The 14,371-nt window shown below is 40.5% G+C and overlaps 1 protein-coding gene across 1 annotated transcript in view; it reads left to right on the forward strand.

The window, feature by feature from the left end:
- The window catches only part of LOC121540742 (anoctamin-3), a 90,367-nt gene that overhangs the window by 23,918 nt on the left and 52,078 nt on the right, over positions 1-14,371 (forward strand). The window contains exon 8 of the mRNA XM_045217615.1: positions 5,616-5,722. Within this exon, the coding sequence (XP_045073550.1) occupies positions 5,616-5,722 (107 nt within the window). The remainder of the gene's footprint in view (positions 1-5,615; positions 5,723-14,371) is intronic.

Consider the following 14,371-nt stretch of genomic DNA (forward strand, 5'->3'; position numbering starts at 1 on the left):
GTAAGAGGCTGTACAGAGGGAGAGGGGTAAGAGGCTGTATCCTGTACAGAGGGAGAGGGGTAAGAGGCTGTACAGAGGGAGAGGGGTAAGAGGCTGTATCCTGTACAGAGGGAGAGGGGTAAGAGGCTGTACAGAGGCCACAGAGGGAGAGGGGTAAGAGGCTGTATCCTGTACAGAGGGAGAGGGGTAAGAGGCTGTATCCTGTACAGAGGGAGAGGGGTAAGAGGCTGTACAGAGGCCACAGAGGGAGAGGGGTAAGAGGCTGTACAGAGGCCACAGAGGGAGAGGGGTAAGAGGCTGTACAGAGGCCACAGAGGGAGAGGGGTAAGAGGCTGTACAGAGGCCACAGAGGGAGAGGGGTAAGAGGCTGTACAGAGGCCACAGAGGGAGAGGGGTAAGAGGCTGTATCCTGTACAGAGGGAGAGGGGTAAGAGGCTGTACAGAGGCCACAGAGGGAGAGGGGTAAGCGTAAGACAGCGCCATAACACCATGGCTGTGCTAAATTCTACGGGGACGCCAGGTTACGGGAAAAAAAAGTGTGGGAACTGTCAAAATATCTGAACACTATGAAGTTATGAGCGCACACACACACTCAATTACACACTCGCTTACACATACGGACGCATACACACACACACACACTTGATCTCTCTCTCTTCTCTCACTCTCTCCCCTCTGTCTATTGTCGAGAACTTTTCCATAATTGTTTTTTGTTTGTCTATGTTTTGTATGTCTTTGTCTACATGCTTCAAATCAGGATGATTCATACTTATTTGAAAATATTTATACCAGTTTATTGAACTTACAGGCAACAAACAATCAAATCATTATGGTGGGAGAATATAACACAGTGTTAAGTACCTCAATGGACCGTAAAGGAAATCACTCTACAAACTCATCACCGTGCCCTTAAGGAAATCACAAATACAGTGGGGAAAAAAAGTATTTAGTCAGCCACCAATTGTGCAAGTTCTCCCACTTAAAAAGATGAGAGAGGCCTGTAATTTTCATCATAGGTACACGTCAACTATGACAGACAAATTGAGAAAAAAAATCCAGAAAATCACATTGTAGGATTTTTTATGAATTTATTTGCAAATTATGGTGGAAAATAAGTGTAAGTACAAACAAGCAACATTTCTAGCTCTCACAGACCTGTAACTTCTTCTTTAAGAGGCTCCTCTGTCCTCTACGCGTTACCTGTATTAATGGCACCTGTTTGAACTTGTTATCAGTATAAAAGACACCTGTCCACAACCTCAAACAGTCACACTCCAAACTCCACTATGGCCAAGACCAAAGAGCTGTCAAAGGACACCAGAAACAAAATTGTAGACCTGCACCAGGCTGGGAAGACTGAATCTGCAATAGGTAAGCAGCTTGGTTTGAAGAAATCAACTGTGGGAGCAATTATTAGGAAATGGAAGACATACAAGACCACTGATAATCTCCCCTCGATCTGGGGCTCCACGCAAGATCTCACCCTGTGGGGTCAAAATGATCACAAGAACGGTGAGCAAAAATCCCAGAACCACACGGGGGGACCTAGTGAATGACCTGCAGAGAGCTGGGACCAAAGTAACAAAGCCTACCATCAGTAACACACTACGCCGCCAGGGACTCAAATCCTGCAGTGCCAGACGTGTCCCCCTGCTTAAGCCAGTACATGTCCAGGCCCGTCTGAAGTTTGCTAGAGTGCATTTGGATGATCCAGAAGAGGATTGGGAGAATGTCATATGGTCAGATAAAACCAAAATATAACTTTTTGGTAAAAACTCAACTCGTCGTGTTTGGAGGACAAAGAATGCTGAGTTGCATCCAAAGAACACCATACCTACTGTGAAGCATGGGAGTGGAAACATCATGCTTTGGGTCTGTTTTTCTGCAAAGGGACCAGGGACGACTGATCCGTGTAAAGGAAAGAATGAATGGGGCCATGTATCGTGAGATTTTGAGTGAAAACCTCCTTCCATCAGCAAGGGCATTGAAGATGAAACGTGGCTGGGTCTTTCAGCATGACAATGATCCCAAACACACCGCCCGGGCAGCGAAGGAGTGGCTTCGTAAGAAGCATTTCAAGGTCCTGGAGTGGCCTAGCCAGTCTCCAGATCTCAACCCCATAGAACATCTTTGGAGGGAGTTGAAAGTCCGTGTTGCCCAGCGACAGCCCCAAAACATCATTGCTCTAGAGGAGATCTGCATGGAGGAATGGGTCAAAATACCAGCAACAGTGTGTGAAAACCTTGTGAAGACTTACAGAAAACGTTTGACCTGTGTCATTGCCAACAAAGGGTATATAACAAAGTATTGAGAAACTTTTGTTATTGACCAAATACTTATTTTCCACCACAATTTGCAAATAAATTCATTAAAAATCCTACAATGTGATTTTCTGGAGAAAAAAAAATCTAATTTTGTCTGTCATAGTTGACTATGATGAAAATTACAGGCCTCTCTCATCTTTTTAAGTGGGAGAACATGCACAATTGGTGGCTGACTAAATACTTTTTCCCCCACTGTATTATGGACACATTAGAAATAGTGGATATTTGGAGACCTAGTGAGAAATACATGGAGGAGACTTAATCAAGCTAGTCGTCTTGACTACTTTCTTTTCTCTTTCTCTCTTGCATCAAAGGTTAAAAAAGTATTAATAGGAGACTGAATGCGACTGGATCATCATCTCATTGTCCTTCACATAACTCTTATAGAATTTCCACGTGGACGGGGATATTGGAAATTTTATCAAAGTCTACTGGAGGACTTAAAAAAAAAAAACGAAGACAATATCATTTAATAATAATAATAATAATAATATGCAATTTAGCAGACGCTTTTATCCAAAGCGACTTACAGTCATGCGTGCATACATTTTTGTGTATGGGTGGTCCCGGGGATCGAACCCACTACCTTGGTGTTACAAACGCCGTGCTCTACCAGTTGAGCTACAGAAATGTATATGGCGTTTTTCCTATATTGTTGCATTACAACCTGTAATTTAAGTGGATTTTTATTTGGATTTCATGTAATGGACATATTGGTGAAGTGATATGAAAGAAATTACTTTTTCAAAGAATTCTAAAAAATAAATAACAGAAAAGTGGTGCGTGCATATGTATATAGCAGATTTTGAAAAGGCCTTTGATAAAGTAAGACTGGATTTTATTTATAAATGCTTGGATTTTTTCAATTTTGGTGATTTTCTTATAAAATGGGTAAAAGTAATGTATTGCAACCCCAGGTGTAAAATAGTAAATAGCGGCTTCTTCTCAGAGAGTTTTGAATTGTCAAGAGGAGTTAAACAAGGGTGTCCACTGTCACCATATCTATTCGTTATGGCCATCGAAATGCTCGCTATTAAAATCAGATCAAATAACAACATTACAGGATTAGAAATCCAAGGCTTAAAAACAAAGGCGTCCATGTATGCCGATGACTCAAGTTTTATATTAAGTCCGCAAGCTAGATCCCTGCAATGTCTCCTTGAAGGTCTAGATAACTTTTCTGGACACTTTGGACTAAAACCTAATTATGATAAGTGTACAATATTACATATTGGATCTTTAAAAAATACAACTTTTACATGACCCTGCAGTTTACCTATAAAATTGGCTGACGGTGAAGTAGACATACTTGGTATTCATATCACAAAATAGATAAATGAGCTCTCCACAATGAATTTCAATAGAACACTAGTAAATGTAGACAAGATCCTGCAACCATGGAGAGGTAAATACCTGTCTATTTATAGAAAAATTGGCCCGATTAGCTCCTTAGTCATATCTCAGTTTACTTACTGCCTACTCCTGATGATTCGTTTTTTTCAAATCATATGAGCAAAAAATATTTCGCTTTATCTGGGATGCTAAACCAGACAAGATAAAGTGTGCCTATCTATATAATGAATATGAACTAGGTGGGTTGAGATTATTAAATCTAAAAGCACTAAACCTCTCTCTAAAAGCTTCACTTATCCAAAAGTTTTACTTGAACCCTAAATGGTTCTCAAGTAGATTACTAAGAAAAGCTCATCCATTGTTTAATTTTTTTTTGCCATTGTGCAGATTGCCATGTCTCATTTTCGATTAATTGAGTATCTCTCTTTTTCAAACAAGCATTGCAGAGCTGGCTACAATTTCAATTTCATCCCCCTGAAAAGATAGAACAAAAATTACAACAAATATTATGGCTGAACTCAAATGTGCTGGTTGATAAAATACCTGTATTTATGGAAAATATGTTTGAAAAGGGTATTTTGTTTTTAAATGATATTGTAAATTGGAATGGTATAGTTATGTATTTCATGGAGTTATCAGAATTGTATGGGAAGGTCTGCTCAATCCAAGATTACAACCAATTGATTACAGCATTACCCCAAAAATGGAGGAGGCAGGTGGCAGTGGGAGGAGGTAGGGAACTGGTCTGTCTGCCCAATATAAAGTATCAAAACTGGCGGAGGAATACAAATAGCATAAATAGGGAAGTATACCAGTTTCATTTGAGGACCAGGATATTGACAGCTGTGCCAGACAGATTGCAAAATAGTTGGGAAGAGATTTTCGATGTACCGATTCCATGGTACAGGGTGTATGAGTTGATATATAAAACGACGCAAGAGTCAAGACTTCGTGCTTTTCAGCTATTGCCCTCAGGTAGCCTGTTTCTGGTCTCAGGTTCAGGAATGGCTGAAAATTGTTGGGAGATCTGGAGAGCCCGGGTCAGTCAATTACTAATGTACTAATACTCTTAGTAAAAAAAAGTTTTTACGGTTCAACTCGCAATCTGTGGATTCTATTCGATTAGATAGATTCAAATTGTATGTTAAACATCACAGCATAGTTGAAAGATATATGGTGCGTAAAAACCCGAGGGAGGGTGGGGGGGGGATCTTGGAGGGCAGGTGGCCTGGCGGTTGGGAGCTTGGGCCGGTGGCTGATGGGTCGCTGGTTCGGGTCCCCGTTTTTGACCTTATGGGAGATCTGTCGATGTGACCTTGAGCAGGGCGTTGACCCTGGTTGCTTCTGTGTGTCGCTCTGGATGGGAGTCTGTTAGATGACTGATGTGATGTAGATGTTGAGCGGCTTCACTGCAAGTACATTGTATTTTTTAAATATTTAAAAATATATAATAATAATATACAGTACCAGTCAAAAGTTTGGACACTCAAGGGTTTTCTTTATTTTTACTATTTTCTACATTTTCTACAAAACTATGAAATAACACATATGGAATCATGTAGTAACCCAAAAAGTGTTAAACAAATCAAAATATATTTTTTAAAATCATAAAGTAACTGAGGTACATTACTGAGTTTGGGTAATCCCAAAATTACAATACTGATTAAAAATTTGGGACAGGTAACTAGTAACTGTAACTGATTACCTTAAGAAAGTAACCTATCCAACCCTGCTGTCTAGAATGGATGATATACTGTATCATAATACTGTAGCAATCCTTGCTAATGAGCCACGTTACAATTCCCACCAAGTGGTTTAACCCTATTGGGGCGATGCGTAGTGGGACTGCCTTTCACGCCAGTGACCAGGGTTCTATTCCCGCCTCCTCCGTTTGCTATAATACACTGACTGTTTGTTTGTTTCCCTCTCTTCTCTCAGTTTTACCATCAACAACAAACAGACGTTCTTCTCCAATTCCACCAGAAGCAGAATAGTCCACCATGTTCTCCAACGCACCAAGTATGAGGACGGGAAATCTAAGATGGGTACGGAGCTACTCTATCTATCTATCTATCTATCTATCTATCTATCTATCTATCTATCTATCTATCTATCTATCTATCTATCTATCTATCTATCTATCTATCTATCTATCTATCTATCTATCTATCTATCTATCTATCTATCTATCTATCTATCTATCTATCTATCTATCTATATCTACCTACCTACCTACCTACCGTGCATTTGGAAAGTATTCAGACCCCTTGACTTTTTCTACATGTTACGTTACAGCCTTATTTTCAAATTGATTAAATTGTTTTTTCCCCTTCATAAATCTACACACAATACCCCATAATAACAAAGCAAAAACACGTTTTTTGAAATGTTTGCAAATGTATTAAAAATAAACAACTGAAATATCACATTTACAGAGTACTTTGTTGAAGCACCTTTGGCAGCGATTACAGCCTCGACTCTTCTTGGGTATGACGCTACAAGCTTGGCACACCTGTATTTAGGGAGTTTCTCCCATTCTTCTTTGCAGATCCTCTCAAGTTCTGTCAGGTTGGATGGGGAGCGTCACTGCACAGCTATTTTCAGGTCTCTCCAGAGATGTTAGATCGGGTTCAAGTCCAGGCTCTGGCAGGGCCACTCAAGGACATTCAGAGACTTGTCCCGAAGCCCCTCCTGCGTTGTCTTGGCTGTGTGCTTAGGGTCATTATCCTGTTGGAAGGTGAACCTTCGCCCCAGTCTGAGGTCCTGAGCGCTCTGGAGCAGGTTTTCATCAAGGATCTCTCTGTACTTTACTCCATTCATCTTTCCCTCAAACCTGACTAGTCTCCCAGTCCCTGCCGCTGAAAACATCCCCACAGCATGATGCTGCCACCACCATGCTTCACCATAGGGATGGTGCCAGGTTTCCTCCAGACGTGACGCTTGGCATTCAGGCCAAAGAGTTCAATCTTGGTTTCATCAGACCAGAGAATGATCATGGTCTGAGAGTCCTTTAGGTGCCTTTTAGCAAACTCCAAGCAGGCTGTCATGTGCCTTTTACTGAGGAGTGGCTTCCGTCTGCTAATTCTACCATAAAGGCCTGATTGGTGGTGCTACAGAGATGGTTGTCCTTCTGGAAGGTTCTCCCATCTCCACAGAGGAACTCTGGAGCTCTGTCAGAGTGACCATCAGGTTCTTGGTCACCTCCCTGACCAAGGCCCTTCTACCCCGATTGCTCAGTTTGGCAGGGAGGTCAGCTCTAGGAAGAGTCTTGGTGGTTCCAAACTTCTTCCATTTAAGAATGATGGAGGCCACTGTGTTCTTGGGGACCTTCAATGCCTCGACACAATCCTGTCTCGGAGCTCTATGGACAATTCCTTAGACCTCATGGCTTGGTTTTTGCTCTATCTATCTCTCTCTCTCTCTCTCTCTCTCTCTCTCTATCTACACTCCCGTTCAAAAGTTTTGGGTCACTTAGAAATGTTGTTGTTTTCGAAAAATAATAGCAATTTTTATTGTCCATTAAAATAACATCAAATTGATCAGAAATACAGTGTAGACATTGTTAATGTTGTAAATGGCTATTGTAGCTGGAAACGGCTGATTTTTCTATGGAATATCTACATAGGCGTACAGAGGCCCATTATCAGCAACCATCAGTCCTGTGTTCCAATGGCACGTTGGGTTTGCTAATCCAAGTTGATAATTTTAAAAGGCTAATTGATCATTAGAAAACCCTTTTGCAATTATGTTAGCACAGCTGGAAACTGTTGTGCTGATTAAAGAAGCAATAAAACTGGCCTTCTTGAGACTAGTTGAGTATCTGGAGCATCAGATACAGTGGGGAGAACAAGTATTTGATACACTGCCAATTTTGCAGGTTTTCCTACTTACAAAGCATGTAGAGGTCTGTAATTTTTTATCATAGCTACACTTCAACTGTGAGAGACGGAATCTAAAACAAAAATCCAGAAAATCACATTGTATGATTTTTAAGTAATTAATTTGAATTTTATCGCATGACATAAGTATTTGATACATCAGAAAAGCAGAACTTAATATTTGGTACAGAAACCTTTGTTTGCAATTACAGAGATCATACGTTTCCTGTAGATCTTGACCAGGTTTGCACACACTGCAGCAGGGATTTTGGCCCACTCCTCCATACAGACCTTCAGGTTTCGGGGCTGTCGCTGGGCAATACAGACTTTCAGCTCCCTCCAAAGATTTTCTATTGGGTTCAGGTCTGGAGACTGGCTAGGCCACTCCAGGACCTTGAGATGCTTCTTACGGAGACACTCCTTAGTTGCCCTGGCTGTGTGTTTCGGGTCATTGTCATGCTGGAAGACCCAGCCACGACCCATCTTCAATGCTCTTACTGAGGGAAGGAGGTTGTTGGCCAAGATCTCGCGATACATGGCCCCATCCATCCTCCCCTCAATACGGTGCAGTCGTCCTGTCCCCTTTGCAGAAAAGCATCCCCAAAGAATGATGTTTCCACCTCCATGCTTCACGGTTGGGATGGTGTTCTTGGGTTTGTACTCATCCTTCTTCTTCCTCCAAACACGGCGAGTGGATTTAGACCGAAAAGCTCTATTTCTGTCTCATCAGACCACATGACCTTCTCCCATTCCTCCTCTGGATCATCCAGATGGTCATTGGCAAACTTCAGACGGGCCTGGACATGCGCTGGCTTGAGCAGGGGGACCTTGCGTGCGCTGCAGGATTTGAATCCATGACGGCGTAGTGTGTTACTAATGGTTTTCTTTGAGACTGTGGTTCCAGCTCTCTTCAGGTCATTGACCAGGTCCTGCAGTGTAGTTCTGGGCTGATCCCTCACCTTCCTCATGATCATTGATGCCCCACGAGGTGAGATCTTGCATGGAGCTCCAGACCGAGTGTGATTGACCGTCATCTTGAACTTCTTCCATTTTCTAATAATTGCGCCAACAGTTGTTGCCTTCTCACCAAGCTGCTTGCCTATTGTCCTGTAGCCCACCCCAGCCTTGTGCAGGTCTACCATTTTATCCCTGATGTCCTTACACAGCTCTCTGGTCTTGGCCATTGTGGAGAGGTTGGATTCTGTTTGATTGAGTGTGTGGACAGGTGTCTTTTATACAGGTAACGAGTTCAAACAGGTGCAGTTAATACAGGTAATGAGTGGAGAACAGGAGGGCTTCTTAAAGAAAAACTAACAGGTCTGTGAGAGCCGGAATTCTTATGTCATGCGATAAAATGCAAATTAATTACTTAAAAATCATACAATGTGATTTTCTGGATTTTTGTTTTAGATTCCGTCTCTCACAGTTGAAATGTACCTATGATAGAAATTACAGACCTCTACATGCTTTGTAAGTAGGGAAACCTGCAAAATAGGCAGTGTATCAAATACTTGTTCTCCCCACTGTACATAGCAGCATCATTAGTACTGTTTGAATTTGGTGGCATTGGTTATTTATTTATGGTGGAGTTGGTTAGTTATTTATGGTGGCGTTGGTTAGTTATTTATGGTGGCTTTGGTTAGTTATTTATGGTGGCGTTAGTTATTTATGATGGCTTTGGTTAGTTATTTATGGTGGCGTTGGTTAGTTATTTATGGTGGCGTTGGTTAGTTATTTATGGTGGCGTTGGTTAGTTATTTATGGTGGCGTTGGTTAGTTATTTATGGTGGCTTTGGTTAGTTATTTATGGTGGTGTTGGTTAGTTATTTATGGTGGTGTTGGTTAGTTATTTATGGTGGCGTTGGTTAGTTATTTATGGTGGCGTTGGTTCGTTATTTATGGTGGCGTTGGTTCGTTATTTATGGTGGCATTGGTTAGTTTTTTATGGTGGCGTTGGTTAGTTATTAATGGTGGCTTTGGTCCGTTATTTATGGTGGCATTTGTTAGTTATTTATGGTGGCTTTGGTTAGTTATTTATGGTGGCGTTGGTTAGTTATTTATGGTGGCGTTGGTTAGTTATTTATGGTGGCGTTGGTTAGTTATTTATGGTGGCTTTGGTTAGTTATTTATGGTGGTGTTGGTTAGTTATTTATGGTGGCGTTGGTTAGTTATTTATGGTGGTGTTGGTTAGTTATTTATGGTGGCGTTGGTTAGTTATTTATGGTGGCGTTGGTTAGTTATTTATGGTGGCTTTGGTTAGTTATTTATGGTGGTGTTGGTTAGTTATTTATGGTAGGCGTTAGAGTTATTTATGGTGCTTGGTTAGTTATTTATGGTAGGCGTTGGTTAGTTATTTATGGTGGTGTTGGTTAGTTATTTATGGTGGTGTTGGTTAGTTATTTATGGTGGTGTTGGTTAGTTATTTATGGTGGCGTTGGTTAGTTATTTATGGTGGCGTTGGTTCGTTATTTATGGTATGGTTAGTTATTTATGGTTGTGTTGGTTAGTTATTTATGGTGGCGTTGGTTAGTTATTTATGGTGGCGTTGGTTAGTTATTTATGGTGGCGTTGGTTAGTTATTTATGGTGGCTTTGGTTAGTTATTTATGGTGGTGTTGGTTAGTTATTTATGGTGGTGTTGGTTAGTTATTTATGGTGGCGTTGGTTAGTTATTTATGGTGGCGTTGGTTCGTTATTTATGGTGGCGTTGGTTCGTTATTTATGGTGGCGTTGGTTAGTTATTTATGGTGGCGTTGGTTAGTTATTTATGGTGGCGTTGGTTAGTTATTTATGGTGGCGTTGGTTAGTTATTTATGGTGGCTTTGGTTAGTTATTTATGGTGGTGTTGGTTAGTTATTTATGGTGGTGTTGGTTAGTTATTTATGGTGGCGTTGGTTAGTTATTTATGGTGGCGTTGGTCCGTTATTTATGGTGGCTTTGGTCCGTTATTTATGGTGGCGTTGGTTAGTTATTTATGGTGGCTTTGGTTAGTTATTTATGGTGGCGTTGGTTAGTTATTTATGGTGGCGTTGGTTCGTTATTTATGGTGGCGTTGGTTAGTTATTTATGGTGGTGTTGGTTAGTTATTTATGGTGGCGTTGGTTAGTTATTTATGGTGGCGTTGGTTCAGTTATTTATGGTGGCTTTGGTTCGTTATTTATGGTGGCGTTGGTTAGTTATTTATGGTGGCGTTGGTCCGTTATTTATGGTGGCTTTGGTCCGTTATTTATGGTGGCGTTGGTTAGTTATTTATGGTGGCGTTGGTTAGTTATTTATGGTGGCGTTGGTTATTCTTTATGGTGGCGTTGGTTAGTTATTTATGGTGGCGTTGGTCGTTATTTATGGTGGCGTTGGTTAGTTATTTATGGTGGCTGGTTAGTTATTTATGGTGGCGTTGGTCCGTTATTTATGGTGGCGTTGGTTCTGGTTATTTATGGTGGCTTTGGTTAGTTATTTATGGTGGTGTTGGTTAGTTATTTATGGTGGTGTTGGTTAGTTATTTATGGTGGCGTTGGTTAGTTATTTATGGTGGCGTTGGTTAGTTATTTATGGTGGCGTTGGTTAGTTATTTATGGTGGCGTTGGTTAGTTATTTATGGTGGCGTTGGTTCGTTATTTATGGTGGCGTTGGTTAGTTATTTATGGTGGCGTTGGTTAGTTATTTATGGTGGCTTTGGTCCGGTATTTATGGTGGCGTTGGTTAGTTATTTATGGTGGTGTTGGTTAGTTATTTATGGTGGCGTTGGTTAGTTATTTATGGTGGCGTTGGTTAATTATTTATGGTGGCTTTGGTTAGTTATTTATGGTGGCTTTGGTTCGTTATTTATGCGTCTGGGATTTGGTTAGTTATTTATGCCTCTGGGATTTGGTTAGTTATTTATGCGTCTGGGATTTGGTTAGTTATTTATGCCTCTGGGATTTGGTTAGTTATTTATGCCTCTGGGATTTGGTTAGTTATTTATGCCTCTGGGATTTGGTTAGTTATTTATGCCTCTGGGATTTGGTTAGTTATTTATGCTTCTGGGATTTGGTTAGTTATTTATGCCTCTGCGATATGGTTAGTTATTTATGCCTCTGGGATTTGGTTAGTTATTTATGCCTCTGGGATTTGGTTAGTTATTTATGCCTCTGGGATTTGGTTAGTTATTTATGCCTCTGGGATTTGGTTAGTTATTTATGCCTCTGGGATTTGGTTAGTTATTTATGCCTCTGGGATTTGGTTAGTTATTTATGCCTCTGGGATTTGGTTAGTTATTTATGCCTCTGGGATTTGGTTAGTTATTTATGCCTCTGGGATTTGGTTAGTTATTTATGCCTCTGGGATTTGAGAGCAGTAATGGAGGCAATTATAATATATTTTATAATGCAGGACTTTGTTGTGTTGGTGTGACATTTTTAGTCATTTAGCAGACGCTCTTATCCAGAGCGACTTACAGGAGCAATTAGGGTTAAGTGCCTTGCTCAAGGGCACATCGACAGATTTTTCACCTAGTCGGCTCGGGGATTAGAACCAGCGACCTTTCGGTTACTGGCACAATGCTCTCAACCACTAAGCTACCTGCCGCCCTATGTTGTTGTTGTTGTTTGTTCTGCCTCCCACAGACTGATCCCAGATCTGTTTGTGCTGTATAGCCATGGCCCATAGGAGTTGGATAAGATATGATATTTAGGCAAAGCGTTAGCTCTACAGCACAAACAGATCTGGGACCAGGCTAATCAACATACCTTCCTTTCTCCCAAACCATCCATCTCTAGCTTAGTCCCAGATCTGTTTGTGCTGTCTTGCCAACTCCTATGGCCTTGAACAAGACAGCACAAACAGATCTGGGACCAGGCTTGTCCCTTTCATTCAAACCTCTTGTCTGTTTGCCCTGTTACATGTTTGCTGATTTAGAGTTTAGCCTTGAAGGGCTCTATGGGATTTTTGACTGTAATATTATAATACTGTGGCTGACCCCTCCATCCCTCCTCAACCAATAAGATCAGACTGTGCCAAAAGAGTGACAAATCCTCTTCAAATCCCCTCGGTCGTGCACGTGACCTCAAAATGTATTACTCAAATCAGAGGATGACGTTATCTTTCAGAGAGACCTACTTCTGATGCTGCCAAGGGATAAGCCACACGTAACACACACACACACACACACATGCATGTACGTACACACACACATACATGCACGTACGTACACACACACACATACATACCGACCTCGTCACTGAATCAGAAATGCTTAAGGATTATTGCTTAGGAGTGTCCTGCTGCAACAGGAAAATGTTGACAATGTTTGCTAGAACATTTACCTTAGCTTATATTCCTCCTCTTACCAATACTACTGCTATATAATACTACTAGATATTACTACTAGATACTACTACATACTACTACTAGATTTTACTACAAGATACTACTACTAGATGCTTCTACTAGATATTACTACTAGATACTACTAGGTACTACTAGATACTACTACTACTATATTACTACTAGATACTACTAGATGCTTCTACTAAATATTACTACTAGATACTACTACTTTATTACTACTAGATATTACTACTAGATACTACTACTATATTACTACTAGATACTACTGCTAGATGATACTACTAGATATTACTAGATACTACTACTAGATGATACTACTGCCAGATACATTTACATTACATTTTAGTCATTTAGCAGACGCTCTTATCCAGAGTGAGATACTACTAGATATTACTACTACTATATTACTACTAGATACTACTAGATATGACTAGATGTTCCATACGCACAAAAGGCTTATTTCTCTCAAATTTTGGGCACAAATGTGTTTACATCCCTGTTAGTGAGCATTTCTCCTTTGCCAAGATAATCAATCCACGTGACGTGTGGCATATCAAGAAGCTGATTAAACAGCATGATCATTACACAGGTGCACCTTGTGCTGGTTGACAATAAAAGGCCACTCTAAAATGTTCCGTTTTGCCACACAACACAATGCCAGAGATGTCTCAAGTTTTGAGAGAGCATGCAATTGGCATGCTGACTGCAGGAATGTCCACCAGAGCTGTTGCCAGATAATTTAATCTTAATTTCTCTAGCATAAGCCGCCTCCAACGTTGTTTTAGAGAATTTGACAGTACGTCCAACTGGCCTCACAACCATGCGTAACCACGCCACCCCAGGACCTCCACATCCGGCTTCTTCACCTGCGGGATCATCTAAGACCAGCCACCTGGACAGCTGAAGAAATTATTTATTTTTGTCTGTAATAAAGGCCTTTTGTGGGGGAAAAACTAATTCTGATTGCCTGGGCCTGGCTCCCCACTACTAGATACTACTACTACTACTAGATATTACTACTAGATACTACTACTACTACTACTAGATATTACTACTAGATATTACTACTAGATACTACTACTATATATTACTACTAGATACTACTAATATATACTTCTACTAGATCCTACTACTAAATACTACTACTAGATACTACTACTAGACACCGCTAGATATTACTACTAGATACTACTACTTTATATTACTACAATATACTAATAGATACTACTACTAGATATTACTACTAGATACTACTCTAGATACTACTACTAGATACTACTACTAGATACTACTACTAGATATTACTACTAGATACTACTACTAGATACTACTATTAGATATTACTAATAAATATCACTACTAGATACTATGACTAGATACCAACAATGCCCTCATACTGTAAGTCACTTTGGATGAAAGTGTCTACTGTGGCATATATCATTGTTATATTAGCGTTTATAAAGGCTTCCACTTTGCATGGAAGACCAGGCTA

This window comes from Coregonus clupeaformis, unplaced genomic scaffold (genome assembly GCF_020615455.1).
Source record: "Coregonus clupeaformis isolate EN_2021a unplaced genomic scaffold, ASM2061545v1 scaf1147, whole genome shotgun sequence".
NCBI lineage: Eukaryota > Metazoa > Chordata > Actinopteri > Salmoniformes > Salmonidae > Coregonus > Coregonus clupeaformis.